Source organism: Pararge aegeria, chromosome Z, assembly GCF_905163445.1.
Source record: "Pararge aegeria chromosome Z, ilParAegt1.1, whole genome shotgun sequence".
Lineage (NCBI taxonomy): Eukaryota > Metazoa > Arthropoda > Insecta > Lepidoptera > Nymphalidae > Pararge > Pararge aegeria.
The window spans coordinates 16,220,481-16,239,740 of NC_053208.1; the positions used below are offsets into that span (position 1 = coordinate 16,220,481).

Below are 19,260 nucleotides of genomic sequence, written 5' to 3' on the forward strand. Positions count from 1 at the left end.
AGATTTTCTCAATATTGCGTTCACAATATCACCTTTTAAGTCCACATTTTGTAACAGCACGAAACGGGTACTACACGTAGTTATGACTATGTAATGAGTACTAATACATTAACAAACAGTCATACAAACCGCTAAAAACCCGTAGTCGGGTGAAGAGACAGACAGAATAAATTATATGCTGGAATACTGTTAATTATGTGGATACTGTAGATTGTCGGAACTTAGTGCGAGTGATGTCAGCACGCTCCTTCTCTGCGGGTTGACCCCAAGATTTTGCCAGTTGATCCAGGATAGTCGAGCTGTCAAATCTGCGCACAAAAAATTGATTGTATATGTGATACACCATATAGATTATAATGAACATATGATAATTTTGAGGGAAAACATCTTTGTTTGCGTTATGAAAGTCGGATGAGAGTGAATTTTTCCGAATGAAACCTAGCTAACACTTAAAATAGTATGCGGCCAAATAAAATCTCCCACCGAGTACCTAATATCTTCTATGAGAATATAAAAATTAATACGGCTATATGCAGGAATACTGCAACGCGGGACCGCGGTTTTTACGTTATAAGTACCTTAAAAGTTTGTAAACCTCCTTAGCGGGATCATGACTTTGCAAAACTTCTGTTAATTTTATGTACCAACGTAGTTATAAAGAAACATACATTACCTATCTGAGATGTGGAGTTTTTTATGAAGGATTACATTTTGATTAGGCATTTTTTTATTTCATTGCGTCAATTATTTCCAAAATAGACGCGCTGAAATTTTTTAAATAGGAATTGTTTGTCCAGTCTTTAGGCATTGTTCTTCGTAGTTTTCATTGTTCGTCGTGAATTAGACACGAAACTAAATAGGTACTATTCTCACGAAACTAAATGGGTATGCTCACTTTTATTTTAATTTTAATGTGACTTATTTTTTACGTACTTAGGTACACGTGAGTTTTTTTTGGAAAAATTGTAATTCGCTTTTGTCACTGCTTATTTACGATCTTAACGCCCTCTTTGAAGATGAAATGGACTACTAGGTTTCTCTGCCTGTGCCAAGGTAGCGCCACTGCATATGAACCTAAGTTTTTTTCGTGAAGTACATAATATAAGAGGAAAGAGTAAACTTATTATTATTTTATATTTTATTTTTATACATATATATTTCCTTCTACCCATTGTTTTGCAACAAATTAATCAAAACCTTATTTGCATAGCAGAATTTACGAGGCGAGGAAACAGTAGCTTAGATTAATTTGGTTAAAACCCATGTACTTTGTAAGTAAAGTGTTTAGGTAGGTATATTTAGCATTGATTAATTTGATTAAAAGTTTAGCTACCCACCTACCTAAAAGTTAAAACAGGTACTTACCACTTGTATTCCAGTGAGCTCTCTCAGCTTTGATTTCTCCCCGAAGGCACTTCTCAACGTATGTAAGAGGATCATACTCAGCATCCAATACCTGAAATAAATAACTAGTTTTATTATTTGGAACGTTTGCGCTTACCCTGAGGCCCAGTCTTACAAAGTGTAGGGCGGCGTGGCGGGGGTTTTAACTAGGTATAAAGAAAAATCTGATAGTAACCACTGTAAAATTAAGAAAAAAAGAGCGGTATCATTAAGTACTCGCGATTTTCGGTACTTTTTGTTTTTTTTTTTTTCGTAAAAATTATTTTAAAAATCACGTTTCTATAATTGTTGATATTAAACCAATTCCGTAAAATCGACAAAAGCTGTCATTATTAATAAGTGTTCAAGTGCGTTTCATTCATTACTATTATGATGCCATTGGTGCCAATTTTGTTGTACATAATAATCTCTAAACAAAACTAACTGGGCTTAAAATGGTGCCTACTGTCCTTCGAACAGTGCTCGCGGCACTGAATCCAGTGATGTCTTATGGCTCCGAAACGTGGTCGCTTTGAGTGTTATAACTAGGCTCAGAGTCACTCAGCGGGCAATGGACATTTCAATGCTCGGAATATCTCCACGTATCAGGAATGAGGGCATCTGTTTAAAACCAGAGTTACAGACATAGCTCAACGAGTGGCGAACAAAGCTCGGACAACCGATGGACGTTGGGGTCTCAAGGTGCCGAATGCTACCTCGCACCGGTAAACGTATCGTTAGTAGACCACCACAACACAACGTTGGTAGAAAAATGTCATCAAACGAGTCGCAAACAGCCGCTGGACCCAAGCGCCACAAGACAATTCTATTTGGAACTTCTTACAAAAGGTCAGTTAACATCAATTGGTTTTCATGATGACGAAGGTCCTTCACACTTTGAAAAGATATCAAACATTATTTTCAGTCTTGACAGTTTAGTTCAGTTGTTCAAAACTTGTTGCAGCGTGTTTTGTGTCACTTATCCATATTAAAATAGCATAATAGATACCTAACAAATACCTGAATAAATCCGTGTATTTACCTCTCTCAATAGCGCTATGTATGCGATCGCGAGGCGTAAAGTATCGATCTTGCTGAGCCGTTTCTCGTAGGGGAAAGTCGGCACATGCACACGCAATTCGTCGAACGCCGAGTTTATACTGCTAAAGACAGAACATCATACACACATTTTAGTAGAGTTACAATTGAATTATTCAAAGGAAAGAGAGCTTGGTCCATAGGTTTTCAATACATTTCTTCGTTAGCGTATCCATTGGTAGAATACCAACTCTGATGACTAAAATCCCACCATTTAGTTATATTGCGGACGTTAGAGAAAATTGTATTTGGAACGATCTATCAAACCGTTCTTTAACCTCCTCTTAGCATAGAAATACCCGCTTTTCGGCGCGCTGTGAGACCTGTTAGATCGAAAACGTTCAATCAACCCATTCAACGATCATACAATAAATACATTAATTTCTTTCCCTTCGCTTCATTCTCAAATATGTTTTGATCAGTTAAAACAAACTTTATTATTAATGCAACAACTATTTCTAGGTAGTTATTAATTACTTGCTGTGCCCTGCGACTTCGGTCCCATTACGGGACTATTTGACTTCTGCTGTGATAGGTTCCTAGGCTACATATACATATTATTTGCTATAGAAAATTTAGAGAAAATTAAGTAAGATGATATTGGAGTAGGTCCCCGGGACGATTAATAATGTGATTGAAAGTTTCAAATAGTGGATGATTAGTTAACGCATCTATTTTAGTAACATAGACTACAGTCGAGGCGGTAATAGGCGCATGACCTAAAGCTTAGAAAACCGAGAGTGTTACAAGTAACAAGTGTTGTGTGAAAACCAGAATAAACTTTAAAATACGTTCTCAGAAAATAACTGACCATTTTTTGCTTTTTCTACTGTATGAAAGTTTCCTAGGCCGCTCTCTAGATTTTGGTCGAAATAGGTTATTCACTAGCGATTGTATGCCAATATACAGCCAGCATCGTTCGCTGTATGCAGCCTTTATTGAAAATATAATAAACGGAATATTTTCATTTTTAAAACATGTTTAAAATATAAGTAGTTATGAATTATGAATAATTGAATAAAATTAAACGTTAATTTATCATATTAAATTTAGAAGGTAAAAATATTTGTTAATTTTTAGTCGCGTAAAAAAATCTGTATCATCCGGCTAAATTAAAACTCAACTAGCAGTGATACAAACTGAACTAAATAAACGTACGGTAATTTTCAAATAAAACGCGTGTCTTGTATTTGTATTATGTATATTGTATTTTTAATTATGATCCTTATATTGATGTAAAAAAAACGATAAAACTTATTAAACTAACTACACACAGATGCAAATAAATATGATACCCATTGGGGCCGGACCTCAGCATCCGTCGCCGCTCGCGAACGTTGGCTGCAGCACGCTGAACACGGTACGGCGAGCCCCCGCACTGGTAATCGGGCTCCACGGATGTTTCCAGGAGAGCATCTTCTTGAAAGAAACATTGCGGAAAATTTTGGGATTAGTTTATATCAACCACTAAGTTAAGTAGAGTATTGCCTGCTGCCCAATTCGCTATAATTTCCATCAGTTGCTACGCGGTGGCCACCTCTTTTCTCCATACAAAATGTGCGATGAATTGAGGACTATCGCTATTCAAAAATGTGTTTTGTATGAAGAGGAAACTGTATGGAAAAGCTAGAGAATCGATCAGCGGTTATTACTAGGAAAGCCCTAAAGTATCAAGTCGTTACTAAAATTGTGAATTACGCTAGTGCATTATTATTATTGTTGCAGTTTTTTTTTACAAAACGTCTGCGCTGCTCACTGATCTTATTTGTTCAGGAAATAATTTAATGGCGAATGGGCACGCTCAAGCTATATGACTGAGTATATTATCTTAGGGGTTGAAAAAACACCCACTCAATATGGTGGCGGCGGTGGAACAGCTGATACATTGAACATTCCATAAACAATAACATGGTCTCTGTTCATTGGTTTACATCAACATGATTCTTTATGAATTAGATTATATCTTCGTCGTCGGCTGGTCACGGTTAGCATGTTTAGCATGTTCAACTGTGTTCACGAGGTCCAAGTTAGGTTTTGCCATGTTTGGCCATCACTTTAATTTGTATAAAATTAAACAAAACCACGTATACGACGTACTTAGACCTATATGTTAAAATAATGTTAACTAAGTTTTTTTATGACTGAAATTATTTTCATAAAATTTATATATTTCAATTTGAGGTGTACGGAGTACATATTTCTCCGAGTAGCCCATGTTTTACTGTGTTTCATCGTTGCCAAATCGAGTACTCTGCCATTACTATTTTTAACATCTTAGAGAAGCAAATACAAGTTTATACCTGCAGGCACAGCAACCAGGGCTGCGGGCCAGCGGTCACTCTGCTTTTGTTTCAAATTTATTTTATACAAATTTGGTACGTCTCGTGTACATATGTGTCTTTTAAACAAGTTTAGAACGTCTCCTATACAGGTCGCAAGTGTCGTTAATGCAAGTAAAGTCCGTGTAGTATACAGGAAGCAAGTGTCGTTCAGGCAAGTTTAGTTAGTCTCGTATATATAAAACAAGTGTCGTTTATGCAAGTTCTGAACGTCTCGTATACAGGAAGCCAATGTCGTTTGTGCAAGTTTAGTTTGTCGTTAATGCAAGGCAATTACGTCTCTCATACAGGTCGAATGTGTCTTTTATCCAAGTTCAATACGTCTCGTATACCTACAGGTCGCAGAGTTTTTATGCAAGTTTAGTACCTCTCGTATATATAGGAAGTAAGTGTAGTTCGTTTCGTTTACACAGAGCAAGTATCTTTTATACAAGTTTGGTAATACTACTTCGTAGCTGGTGGTACCAAGTCAGGATATATAATACGGGAATCGACCCATTGAAGTCGAGGGAAATTTAAAAACAAATTATTTATTTTCTATATCCTATAACAGTCCACTGCTGGATTATATGCCTCCCCCAACATCACCACGCTGGGCAGACGGGTTCGCGATCAACTTCAATTAACATTTATTTTTCAATAATTTTATTTAAGTACCTTAAAGAATGTGCAAATTGAATTTCTCAGTAATTTTTCTTCTTTCTTCTTTCTTAAATTTATTCATACATCATGTTTCACCCTTCTGTATACTTGGCTCTTTTGTTAAGACAAAATAACGTTGCTAGTCGTGTTAAGACAACATAATTTTCCTATTTCCGTAAACCTCGTTAAAGTTCATATTGATCATTTTCCATTTTCCACACTTTAGACATAAGGAAATGCTTTTTTTTTTCACGATAAATCAAAAGCATTGTTGCTTGAAAAAATATTATTTAATTGAGGTTGTGACCCCACTTATTTTGACACCTATACTTTGGCCCTTATGAAATTAATTGACAATGTTTATAATTTGCAGTAAAGTAACATTGGTAGATAAGCTCTTATTATCAGCATATCAATGCCCCACTGCAAATGCCTCATCTTTGATAGAAGAGAGTTTGAAGCATAGACTCACCACGCTGCTCCAATGCGGCTTGGTCTTAACGGACATTATCACATAATATAGTAACCGATCGCTTAACGTGCTCTACGAGGCATGGAAAGCGCGTTAAGCCATCAGACTTACTGATCTATTTTAACAGAAAACCGAAAACCTAATAATTTCCAGCCCGGCTTGGTATTCGATCTCAGGACGTCGTGATCCATATTTGAACATGCTAATGCCTACTTAAAATCGGATTGTAGAAATTATAAATTACACCATACAGATTCTCCTGCTTTTCGAAAATTAAGTTTAATTTTCATAATATGGGGGGAGGCCTATGCTAAAGCAAGCCAATCAAGCGTAACCGGTGTCTCGATAAGTAAATAATCTGCAGTAAGATAAGATTGTCGTAAAGGCTATAAATAAAAAAAAAATATATATATATAAATCATGTATTTACGCAAAGTGGCGTTACTTACTACTGCTTCTATCCAATAATTCTGGATCAAATATTTTTGTTATGCCCTAGCATAGGGTGCATCCCTATGGAGTAGAGGTATATTGTTTCTTTTAACACTTTTGCATCGGAATTCATTGAAACATATTTTACAAAAATCGACATGAACCGTAGGTGTTTTAATGATAAAGTATGTCTGTTTGTGGCCATCTGACGTATAAACTATTGAGTAAATTTGATACATTTTGCCTGTAGCTTGCATTTTTAGACCTCATTGCAGAAAACCAGAAATTCATGAGCTAGTGAGTAATTAGGAAATAATAGGGAAGCTTAAAGCTAGCGTTGTTATTCAAAAGTACCTATTCCAAACAAGTCTTTAATAGTATTAGTAGGTCAGGAGTTAAGTACCTACAAGAAAGTTTATGGCGAGACGGCGAGAGTTAGTTTTAACCATGAAAATTAATTAATAAGTTGTCTTCACCTTATCTGAGAAACTAGCAGCTGCCCGCGACTTCGTCGGCGTTTGTTTTTGTTTTTAAAGCATCGCGTATGAACAGTTTATTTCAGAGATGTGTAGCAGCAGCAAAAAATAGTCGATTGCGATGGGTAATCAATGTTATCTGGAGTCAGTAAATGGATCAGTAACCTCCAAAGGTCCTCCTTTGGAGGTTTGAAGGAGAATTTACTGTATGTCGGTTTCAGCTTTTATCACTGACAACGAATAGTAACCGTCAAGTTAAAAGAGAAGATACTAACTTGTGTAGTTCTAGTTATAGTTTTTAAAAATAACTTTTTCTATTAAGTTTAGCTCAAAATTTTTTTACGTGTGGACTACACGTATTTCGCGATTAATACTAGTTAAGTTATTAATCGCGATTAATTTGAGAAGTTATCGCGTAACTTAATCTTCAATGCTCTAAATGCACTATATTATAGATCTAAACGAAGGAATCAGAATAAGAATTAATACTGCGATATAAATGTAACTAATAAAATTATAGATCACAAATCTGCTATCATACCTATTAGGTAACTAAAGTAAAGGTAAAGGTTTAACTATGATAGTTGGATATAATATGTTCTGGCGGACTTTTTGTAGGTATTAACAGTTTTTGTTTACCACACTCTTCCGCTTTTTATATTAACATAAGATGATTGCGCGCTGCAACTATATTTATTAATAATATATATATTATTAAAGTACCTCTGTAAAATTTGAACTTTTTTTCATATTTGAAAAAGGAACAAACAATTTATAAATAAGAAATTGAAAAATTGTTATTTATGTTTGCAGGTTAAAAATTTTAATCTTAAACCAAGGCTGAATCATGTGCCGTGCTTAAACCTGACAATGCATGGCATTAAAAAATTTACAAAACTTTTATTTATACCATATACTTAGGGAATAAATGTTATACCAACGAAAAAATATGTGCTTAAACTAGCGTCCAGTCGCGAAAAAACATTTTGAGTAGATAACCACTAACTTTCGTAGAAAATGTGGGTGTACCTATAGGTATAGGTACATAGTTACATAGGCCCTTTCGCGTTTTACAAGCATGATGTTATGTTGTGTGATTGCGCAAGCAATGAATATTTATGCAAAGGCAGCAGATTTTTTGAAGAGTTCCGTGGTCTGTGTCCGGAACTCATCAAGACCATTTCCCGAAAAGGAATAAACCACAAAAAAAACAAATTTTGCAAATGACGGAGTTATGCCCGATCATACCAATCTAAATGAGAACATCCGAATTGATAAACATAAATAAATTCCTTTTTGAAGTAAAATCATTGAGCTCTAGAGCTTGATGATTTTTTTCTTATATAGATTTTATATTATTTTTTTCTTTAATAGATTCACATATAGAGTGAAATCTCAAGTTAATTTATTTGGATTTATGCCATTGTCGTAATCACAAAAAGAACTAAATAAATTCACTTGAGTAATAAAACAAATAATTTCACTTGCATCTTGCGGCATAAATGTGAAGTTCCGAGAAGTTATCAAGACAATACCTGCATGTAACTGCCTGGAGTGCTGGTGGACGTAGGCCGCCAGCGGCAGCTGGAGTCTGGTACGAGCCGCCGCATACACGCACGACGGCAGGTCCGGAGTTACTGACGGGCCCTCGTCATCGGACCCGTCAACATATGCGAACTTCAAACCCGAATAGTCCATTCGTCGATTTTCACTTAAAATAATCAGGTCAAACAATTAGTAAGTCACGTATCACATTACATTTCCGATATTCATAAAAGCAAACTTATTTTTTTTTTTTACAATAACACCATTAGTTCAACACTGGCGTCCTGAAAAACCAATTCGATCAACCAAGAATTGAACGCAGTTTTTTTTTAATTTTTCAGGGAATAAAAAAACAGGCTTTGCAGAAAATCTATAAACAAATGGAAAGTGAAAACGCGTATGTATTATTTTTATACCTCAACGGTGGTGAGGTTGACGAATCTGCAACCTGAGTTCTGGCTCCTGACATAATTATGTGACCAATATCGTACTAACAGTTGTCGCTTTTGAAATAGACTGACAATTTGCCGAGTAAGAGAAATTATTTTATACCATAAGGGGTAGCCATTTTGTGAAATACAGCTGAGAGCGTGTTGTCTCACATTGCTCGAGGGGTGATGGATCGTAAGTCTAGGTGAACAAGGTTCAAATTTACTAAATGAGGTTGATACTTTGAAAAATATTCAATTCAACCCTGTCGATTGGGCGGAGCTACCAAATATTAGGGCGGTTAGGGGATGGTCCTCGACGGCCATGCAAGAAAGAGTCTTAAATGGTAATTTCTAATTCCAATATTCTTTTTTCTAGTGATAATAATTATATTTACTAAATGTTAATTAAATCAATAGGATCTCAATTCGTTTAGGCTATGGGTACAAAAATTATGGATGTCATACAATTTTTCTTTTATAAAAATATAATAATGATAAAACAATAAGGTACAAGTAGAAAATAAATATGATTAAAATAAATTCAACTAGCATTACGATCTTAAAATAGATAAAAAATAAGTATAAGTGCATATAATGCTAAAATAATTCAATAATGTATAACCGTACGAGTGAAATTAATATTAAATCCAAATAATTTATCGTTTAAATCTATCATCAGTCGTAACACATTTGGAAGCATATGAATATTTTAAGGCTCTGAGGAGTAAGGTTTTTTTTCCTCAGCTCTGATACTCATATGTCCTCTAAGCACTGCCACAAAAGTAACTGAAGAGGGTAGCCGGTCACATTAGGTACCCTTGAAACTTTAGTTAGCATATAATGAAAATTATCACTGTCTCCTAATAACTATAGATAAAAAAGGAGGCATCTAAAGTGCCTTTAAATATGTAACAAGTGTTTTTTTTAATAAAGAAAGTTTCTAATCGGTTCATATTTTCTAACTGTATGTCACTGAAACTCGTATCATTTTACGTCGTTCTCCGAGGCTGTTTTTCAAGTTGGGAGGCTTCAGATCGATGCGGACCATTTTCGCTCATTGGAGGAGAGCTGGAGTGCACTTGACAGTGGCTATAAAACAAACCCAGGTCCCTAAGCGCTATAAACCTGAGGGTAACATTTGGATCTACACGCTTGAGTAAATTTCAGATGCCTTTATCTGTCTAGAAGGGCAATTTAATACCTACCTACTTACTACTACCTACCTATAACCTGCATGATATATGGTGCCTAGAGCTCTTAAATTTTTAAATAACTATTTTATCGGGGACAGTTTATGTTATAATACTTAGGTACTCCTTCCCGGTAATATCATACGATATGTTTGACTGTAATAGTATGTATATTCCTAAGGTAATTTTGGACCTTGCATAAGTTAAGACAATGTTATATGTGCTAAAACACATTTAATACATCGTGATTACTATAAGATTGATGTACCTAAGTATTTCTTAACGACGAGGCTATTTGGAAGCAGGCCGCTGTCCCCCTCTCATCTCTCACAAGATCGAAAAGTTCTAATCTTTCTTGACGGCGCTTCTCGGTAGAATCTGCTTTCTGAACTGGTTGTTCAGTCACTACAAATATACTGACTTGTCGTTAGAATAACATGAAAAAATGGACTTTAAGGAAGGGAAAAAAATGGATTTTGACTCACAAACCGCTATAACTTTAATGCAATCCATTTGTTTTTAAGTAATAGATTAAAGTAGGGAAATAAAAACCAAAACGTGATCGTCATATACTCATACTGTTTATTAAGAAGATATTATGTATCGCGGTTGCTCTAGATTAACAAACGGTGACTTGCTTTTTAGTGGTAAGTTTTCGTATGGGGGTTTGCCTTGGAAAACCAGGGTAAAGGGGCCACGATGAGCGATGAGTGTCAAAAAGTATACGCTTTCTCTCGCAAGTGACAGTGCGATTCAGATCCCGTTTCCGAGCCTGTTAAGCAACTCAAGGAATGCAAGGAATGCTTCAAAGGGTTCGTTGTGCTTGCAGTTATGATGCAACTATTTGTCTATCTGGTTTTCCCTTGACAACCTGATGAAAATGTTTACCACTATTGTTTGAATGCTAACGTCGAAAGCTGCTGCTACTAACTTAACCGTAGAATAAATATACTACTAAGTATAATATATCATTAGCTTCCACAATCACCTTCTAATTCGTCGTAATCTACTATGCTGCATGCGATTGAGGGTTTTACTTTTCAGATCAAATTTCCATATCGGATGTGTGCAAAACCCGTAACGAGGTAATGCCTTCAATTCTACTGTACACGCTCTGTACCCACTTGTTGCTTTCTGCTTTTACAACGTACCGTACACGGTGGAACACGAATTCTGTAATTACTTGGATTTCGTATCGAAACATTAAAATAAAGACTAAGAATGAAATAAAAGATTCAAACAGATTTAAAGTTACAGTATTTTTCCTTACCTACGCGTTAAATATCTGAATTTGCGATTGTAGGAAGGTAAATATACAAACATCGCACTAATGGTACCAAACTATACCGCATAAATCAGACGTTTGCATGTGATCATAACTGTTGGGTCAATTGCGTAACTTGTGTCTCAACGTGTCGTGGTGCTGAAGTACATTGGGCGGTGTACATGGCTCGAAGAACCAATGAAAGATTGGGTCCCGAGTTGCTGCAATGGTTTACTTAGCCTTGGACTCTGAGCTAGGTGGATGAATAGCATAAAACAAATCACAGAGAGCGGCTAAACGAAAAAGATATATAAGATAAATATGATCATAATATGAGCCAACCGTAGCAGGCCATATTACAGAGCATTCCGATCGTCGCATTTCCCTCGACATTCTACGGTAATAGACCCTAGGGTCGACTACCCATGACCGACTTCCAAGGACCCCAGGACTCTATGGTACACAATCAATAAACCCTAATTAGGTAAGTAAGTATATCCATTTTTTTATTACCAAAAATTTCCGCGCGATTACGACATTTTACTTCGGTAGCCTACCCCTGTTTCTCGACAGCACGCTACAGACAGCAACGTAACCACATGTATTTAAAACTTTTGTCTGTGTTTTTCGATTCTGACCTGACTTTCGCTTACAGGTGTAGCATTACACAGCGGTGATGTTTTAAAGTTAGAAACATGAAATCGGCAGCTCGATTAATAGTTAGGTATATGAAATTTTCTCTTGAGCGTTTTTTTCGTTTAATAATGATTAAAGTTGTGACATGGGTTTGAAGATTTGGACCTAAAAGATAAATTTATTTTAATCATCTGGAATTGTATTTAGATAAGGTGGCGGTTAAACTAAGCTAAAATAGATGATATACAGCTAACTGCTAACCTATATAGTATGCTTTTGCAAGAAGTCTACCACCCTTAGACAGTGACGTGCATAGAGGGTATGCACAGGGTAAGCAGATGATATAAAATGAAGAAGAAGTTATAAATACTTAAGTAGGCTAGTTGTCAAAAGCCTACTCTACTTAACCTACTACAGGTTAAGTAGAGTAGGCTTTTGACAACTCTTACAATGCCTAACCTTAAGTTTTTTATAACTCGTACTGGCGATTTTCTTCAATTTATATCATCTGCATACCATGTGCATTCCCTCTATGCACGCCACTGCCCTTAGCTTCCCATACCGATTTACTCGTCCATAAATCGTCCCCTGAAGCACAAACAAGTAATTTCTGCAACGACCATAATTTGCTGCTAATTCCCGCTCGGAAGTTGTGCCCTCGTCGACCCTGTAATTGATTTGTCACGGCAAGTGGGGCAGCCAGGGTCCTGCGACTCCTGCGAGTGGCACGGCACGCGACCAGCACGGGGCAAACCACGCCCCACACGACCCCGTTTGACGGACCCCAACGAGCCAGAAGCCTGTACCGTGTATTTAGGCAGATATTATATTTGCGAGATGAATATGTTTGTTTATACTTTACACAGTGTGTGTGAAGACTGAAGACCGAAATCTTCGATCAGTGCATGTTGCCAGTGATGTTTTACAGCGTCAACAACATCGTCGCTTACTACGTGCCTCATTAGAAGGTTCAAAGTCACTCAACGGGCGATGGAGAGAGCTATACTAAGTAGTATATCTACGTAATGATATCAGAAATGAGGAGATCCGTAAAAGAACTAGAGTTAGCGATATAGCTCAACGAGGCGCGAAGCTGAAGTGGCTAAAAGTCCCACAGCTGGGCAGAGTCGTCTGTCATAGCAGAGAGTGTTACGAGACCTCTATTAACCCTGCATGCGGCTCTATTTCGGGAGGTCACAAGTCTTTTCGTTATTGATTATCACTTGTTACTTAATAAGATAATAACCGGGACCTATAGCTGAAATATAAGTGTAAATTCAACACCAAGGCTAGTAATAAAGTCATAATAAATTAGATTGATATTAACTTTTAAATAAGTAAGAAAATATATAAGTTTACTAGCTGTTGCCCGCGACTTCGTCTGCGTTTGATTTTGTTTTTAAAGTATTCAGTATCGCTAAGCCTTAAATGATTATAGTAGTATATATATATATGTATATATATATATATATAACATGTGACTGTCAATTAATTATAGACAAAAAATTTGCAATAAAATAAAATTGCGACTATAATTAAAGATCTAAGCTATCCTATCTCTTAAGTTGGACCAGCCTGCTCACGGTGTGCCCATTTAATTCAAAATCGGTTAAGTAGTTTAGGAGTCCATTGCGGACAAACATCGTGACAGGAGATTTATATATATTAAGATTGTCAATTAGACTGTGGAAGTTTCAGCGGAAGAACTTCATACAAGTTTTACAAATTTATGTTACTCGAAAATAAACTTAATAAATTACACTAGAGGCTCATATAGATATATAATATTTATATGTGTATATTAACCTAAAATAACACAAAACCTTAAACACAATTATTTGTAACAATATAGAAAATATCGGGTCCCAGTGGAGTACAAAGAACGCATAATACATTGTAATAAATATAATATTAATCCAAGCAGAAAAAAAACTCACAGGCCTATTAATTTTAATCCAAAATCAAAGCGGAAAACCGCGAGCGCGTCTTTGGATATCGGCTCCAGTTAATTTATTTATACGACTGCATATGCTATGAGATTATCTGGTGAGTGCATGCACGTGGGTACGTTGACGCAGGCCCGGCTTTGTGTTTCTGGGTCGAGCGCACGCGCACGCGTCTGCGTGCCGCCTGCCGCGTGCCGCGTGCCGCACCAAGTGGTCGGAGCATGTACCGACGCCTTCGTCCACACTATAGTTGGCAGCACTTAATTAATCCATGTCGTGCATTCCCACAATAAACACTGTAATTGCAATTGTCATGCTCCGGAACATTGCGACAAATTCAGATAAACGGACCGGCTGATAAAAATACCTACTAACAGTTATGCTCGCGATTTCGTCTGTGTTGAATTACTGTGTTCCTTTGGTATATGTTTGGAATATATAAGCTACAGGTATCTATAGTAGGTACACGGAATCTGAGCAGGTCGATTAGACGAAGTTGGTTAAGTATGTCACGAGTGGCTTCGCAGAAATTGCCTTTAGGAATTAAATGGTGCCATTTTACATGGCACATGCACAAACCTCTCCGAAAGAAAACTTAAAGCTCATTAAAATCGTGAAATCTCGGTCAAATATCATCAAAATTCGTAATATCGTTGGAAAATACTAATAAGTTGACGGAAATAGACAATGTTCGTCAATCGATATCCGAGGTCAATGCAAATCGCAAAATCTTTAAGCTCATACAAACCTTAACATTATTGTCAATAGCTCGGAAACCAAATAGGTCCTATTATTTGCACACCCCAACCCGTATTTGTCTCTCTGTTTGTTGTATTTAAGCATTTATTATACGCAATTATTAACAAGTCGTCTGCAGACCCACGAGTTTTACTGCAGGCCAGTGGTTCCAAAACTATTTTGCATTATTTTATATTAAAAAAAGAACAGTCAGGTTTTATATTCAAATGAAGATCCCTAGGGATATATATTTTATACCAAGCAGTTTACATAGGAAACAGTGTTTCAATGGCTATAAGCCAAAAACCTGTTACTGATCACGAAATCCCAGTAAGTACTTACCTACTAAATCACAAATAAAAATTAGAAATAATCCTTAGTTTTATTGGAATTTATTATAATTTACATATCAAAAACGGTTCTGTTTCAAATAAGTTTATGTATTGGTGTTAATTTAAAGTAGATCAAATTGACATTTATATTGTTTAATGAAATTAATTTTCTCATAACAAAAATTATGTGGGTAGAATTAGTCTAATTATAATTAAAATTATTTGTGTACCTACATGAATTATAAGGATTGGGATAAAAAAAACGCGTTTAAGTTTGAGGAGCACTGCGACCCCATTGAAAATAAAGCGAACACGAGGGTTAACCGACGTCACACGGCTCATCCCTCCAGTAAGCATGTTCCAGCAAGCAGACTCGTCACCGCTCTGCTCCTATGGGAACAACACACAAATTATCCAAAACGAATTGTCTAATGTGTTCACGCCATTAAACTAAACAGATTGGACGTTTTGAGTGTAGTTTTTGAGTGTGCTCAGATTGTTATACAAATATTTGCAAGTACCCACGTATCTAAACAGTAACTGCAACCCTTCTTTATTTTTAGCAAACTTACAAAAGGTATCTGTAGACTCTGTTTTAAAGTATAGATTTTAAGTTCGTCCGACTTTAGAACCCACGTATTTAAGTTTCCGGCTCTAGTACCCTACCCTTGTTCTTGGTTTAAAGTTAACGAAAGTGGAAAACAAAAGTGATGTCTGAAGTTTAAACACAGGTGCCTGAGACCTACTTAAATTAATAACTTTGAGTTTGTCTAAAGTTAGTTTTTAGATGAATATAAGTAGATACCAACGTCAGATAAATCTTCTGTATCGTTTGAGGTTTCTCGGTGAAAATGTTCAAGTTTTCTTACCTACAGAAATAACTAGTTCAAGGTCCTTCTTCTCTTAAATTTAAATCGTAACACTCTCATATATCAACAATTAGTAACGTAAGCATTTGAAGTTAATATTAAGTTACTTTAGCCCACCAATCCGCGTTGCTGCAGCGTCGTGAATCTATACTTCGAAACATTATTTCCTATAAGAGGCGAGGCGATAATGTTATTATGCTGCGGATGATATAATTTAAGTTGCAAGATGCATTTTGCGCACATAAACAATAAGTGTCCAATATAAAAATAATTTTGCGAGTAGGCTTTTTATTTACGGGCAAATTGCACGAGTAGGTACCATGATCATTGCTTAGTATACTTACTCCAATTTGTACTGCCATAGTCGCATGGCTGTTTAACAAAGTGTGAATTAGAGTATGCAGATGATAAATTATGATGATTAAAGAAATAGGTATACTTACGGTAGCCTCTCAATATACTTATAACAATATAGTATTTGTAAGACAACACATGAGTCTTTGTAAAAAACAAGTTGATATAAACAGTCGACTTACAAGAAATGGTCATTAATTAGTGACATCTGCATATCGTCTGCGAAAGGTGCAGAAGTCATTTGTGGGATTGAGTATAATATGATTCCTAAGGTAATTTTAGACCTACCAATGCATAAGTTTAAAGAATGTGTTAAAACACATTTATTACAGCGAGGTTATTATACAATTGATGAATTTCTTAATGACAAGGTTGCTTGGAAGCATCTGGCTCCGCAAGATAGAAAAATTAATTTTAAAATGTAAAATGTAAATTGTTGATATTGGAAAAGAGCAACTGCTCAGTTTCTTGTCGGCTTCTTCTCGGTAGAATCTGCCTTCCGAACCGGTGGTAGAGTCACTAAACACAGACAGAATTGACGTTTCAAAAGTGCTTATATTAGGCCTACTTGAAATAATGAATTTTTAATTGTTTGAATTTATGAAATGAAGAAAATATCCAATACGAGTTATAAATACTTAAGGGTGGGCTTTTTATAACTTTTATAATGCCTATCCTATTATTATTATTATTATTATTATTATAGTATATGCCACTAATATAATTGCCACTAAAAATAATAGTAATTGCTGCTAGTCGTAGGTACCTAAAACCTACTAGGTGCAACTGTCTGTGATTCCTTTTGCATGGTGTTCCTATTTTGTCTTTACCGCGAGACTAATGTTTTGTGTGCGAATAACAAAATGGTTCCTTCTCCTTGGTTCCTCTTGTCTTAAAATAATGCTAATCTTTTCCGAGTCTAGTGGTTAGGACTTAGAATGTTATTTGGAGGATACCAAGTTCAGTGCATACACCTCTAACTTTTCAGAGTTATGCGCATTTTGTGCTTTAATGGTGAAGGAAAACGGGACGAAACCTGCATGCCTGATAGTTTTTCATATCTTTCTCAAAGGCATGTTAAGTCTACCAATTCGCACTTGGCTTGAGGGGTGGACAGCCTAGCCCATCTCATTCTTATAGGAGACCCGTGCTCTATAGTAGACCGGTAATGGGTTGATATTCATTATCCCCGGGGTAACATTACTTATGTACCCCGGGGATAAGCATGGCACTATATTTAGATATTTGAGCCGTCAATGAGCTCAAATCTGTTGTATGACCAAAAATCAAGTTCTATCCTTGATCACAAAGAATTTAGTGAAAGACTACCTTAAGACCTGCCAAAATACTTTAAAGATTTGTGGCAACAGACGTGCGACAATAATATATTTGTTTGTTTTTTTTAAGCTATTAATGCGTCTTTGAGTAGGTATACAATATATTTGTTTGCCAATTTTTTTTTAAAGCTATTGTTACAGTAAATTAAGAAAAGTGGGTAAATACTTAATTAAACTTTTGATAACTATAACTTCATATATGCCAGATATTTATGATCATGACATTGAGTTGGTGGGTATTTTGATATAAATACGACTGCATTATCGATGCACCTCAGTCCTACATGCACTCAAACGATGCAAAGATACCTCCCGGTCCTCACTGTCTTAGTCGTTTAGCAATATTAATACGTCATTTAGTATACATTACCACACATAACCACACTTACGTTAGTGGTGGCCACTTAGCCCGTATCGACTCGCTTATATACACGTCACAGGTGGATTTAATATAACAAACCGCAAAGATGCAAATTACCACATGGGTGTCTTTGATTGGACACACATATCAATTTACATCGTTTGTCATCAAATTGAGGTGAGGAAGCTACGTTCATTAAAACGTACCTATCCAACCACATGGACAAATTTAATATTTAGTTTTTCTTACAAATACCCATTATTATTGTATATACATAAATTATATTTGATTTAATTAATCATGCATTCCATTGATATACTATGACACTCCACTGCTGTACTAAAGGCCTTCTCCGTCGGGAGGGTTAATCAATACGCTTGTTTGAAGAAAACAACTTTAGTGATAATGTAACAATTTTTGATCATTTAATATTATTAATACAATAAATTACAATACAATTAACACTTAAACTTATTTATTATTGTACGAAACGTGGCAACTAGTTCTCCTTCAGCTGTAAACTTGGAGCCTTATCAGGCAGTCTGATTTCCTCAACGGCTTTGTTTTCTTCACTTGACTTCAACTCAACATACTTATATCTAAACGCCATGAGCATAAATATGAACATATCGAGTAACATCAATCCAGCGAATAAGAAAAACTCCTTCCACTGAAAAGGGAAATAAATGTTAGTTCTACAATTAATATAATAGCAGTACCTATTCACTGAAAATTATTTGAAAGGAGTCCAATTAAACCTGATCCTAAACGAAATTCTTGTTTACCCAGAATGTTGGGAACCAGCCAGTTCACATTCCCACATAAGTGGAATGTAATTAACCAAGAAAATTATTTTATTGCTGTATCTTCGCAATGATAAAGAGAGAATTATGTTATTTAGGCAATTGCTCATTTGCACACAACAAACTAAGTCTGAACATGTTTTAAAAGGAAGAATTTTCAGTATATTTACATCTAAACATGACAGAAGATTTTTATTAGTACTTAGCTTATAAATAATTTCTAGTGATAAAGCGTCCTTGCTACGTACCTACTCAAAACGAAGCAATATTTGTACTTACTTGAGCATCCAAAAAGTTTCCTTCAACGATGAATACTACGATAAGATTACCAAAAGCAACCGTAAGTAGCCATACTGATGTTAATACTGATTTCATGCTGGCAGGGGCCTGGGTAAATGAGAACTCTAGTCCTGTTACCGAGAACATCACCTCTCCCATTGTTAATATAACGTATTGAGGTATTAGCCATAGTATATGGACACTGTTCGGAGGAGTTATAGTAACCGCGTTCGCCATCTGTAACATAAACAGTTGAAGTTGATTGTTGACTGTTGACTGATTGAAACAAAAGCTTCAGTGTCCATCAATGAAATAATGTAGAAACAGACAATT

General features: G+C 35.9%; 2 protein-coding genes across 3 annotated transcripts in view; both read right to left on the bottom strand.

Moving 5' to 3' along the window:
* Window positions 1-60: 60 nt before the first annotated feature.
* On the bottom strand, window positions 61-8,856 carry LOC120636511. The gene is made up of 6 exons (XM_039908019.1): window positions 8,804-8,856; window positions 8,378-8,553; window positions 3,777-3,897; window positions 2,426-2,546; window positions 1,366-1,456; window positions 61-308 (listed from the first exon to the last, which is right to left on the bottom strand). The coding sequence occupies exons 1-6, from the start codon at window positions 8,854-8,856 to the stop codon at window positions 190-192; spliced, it is 681 nt and encodes a 226-aa protein (XP_039763953.1). The 3' UTR covers window positions 61-189.
* A 9,389-nt stretch (window positions 8,857-18,245) lies between these two features.
* LOC120636023 (peptide transporter family 1) overlaps window positions 18,246-19,260 on the bottom strand; it is a 38,275-nt gene continuing 37,260 nt past the window's right edge. For both annotated transcript variants that reach the window (XM_039907261.1, XM_039907262.1), the window contains exons 12-13: window positions 18,928-19,164; window positions 18,246-18,515 (exon numbers count right to left, since the gene is read on the bottom strand). In XM_039907261.1, coding sequence (XP_039763195.1) covers window positions 18,345-18,515; window positions 18,928-19,164 — 408 coding nt within the window. In that variant the 3' untranslated portion in view covers window positions 18,246-18,344. The remainder of the gene's footprint in view (window positions 18,516-18,927; window positions 19,165-19,260) is intronic.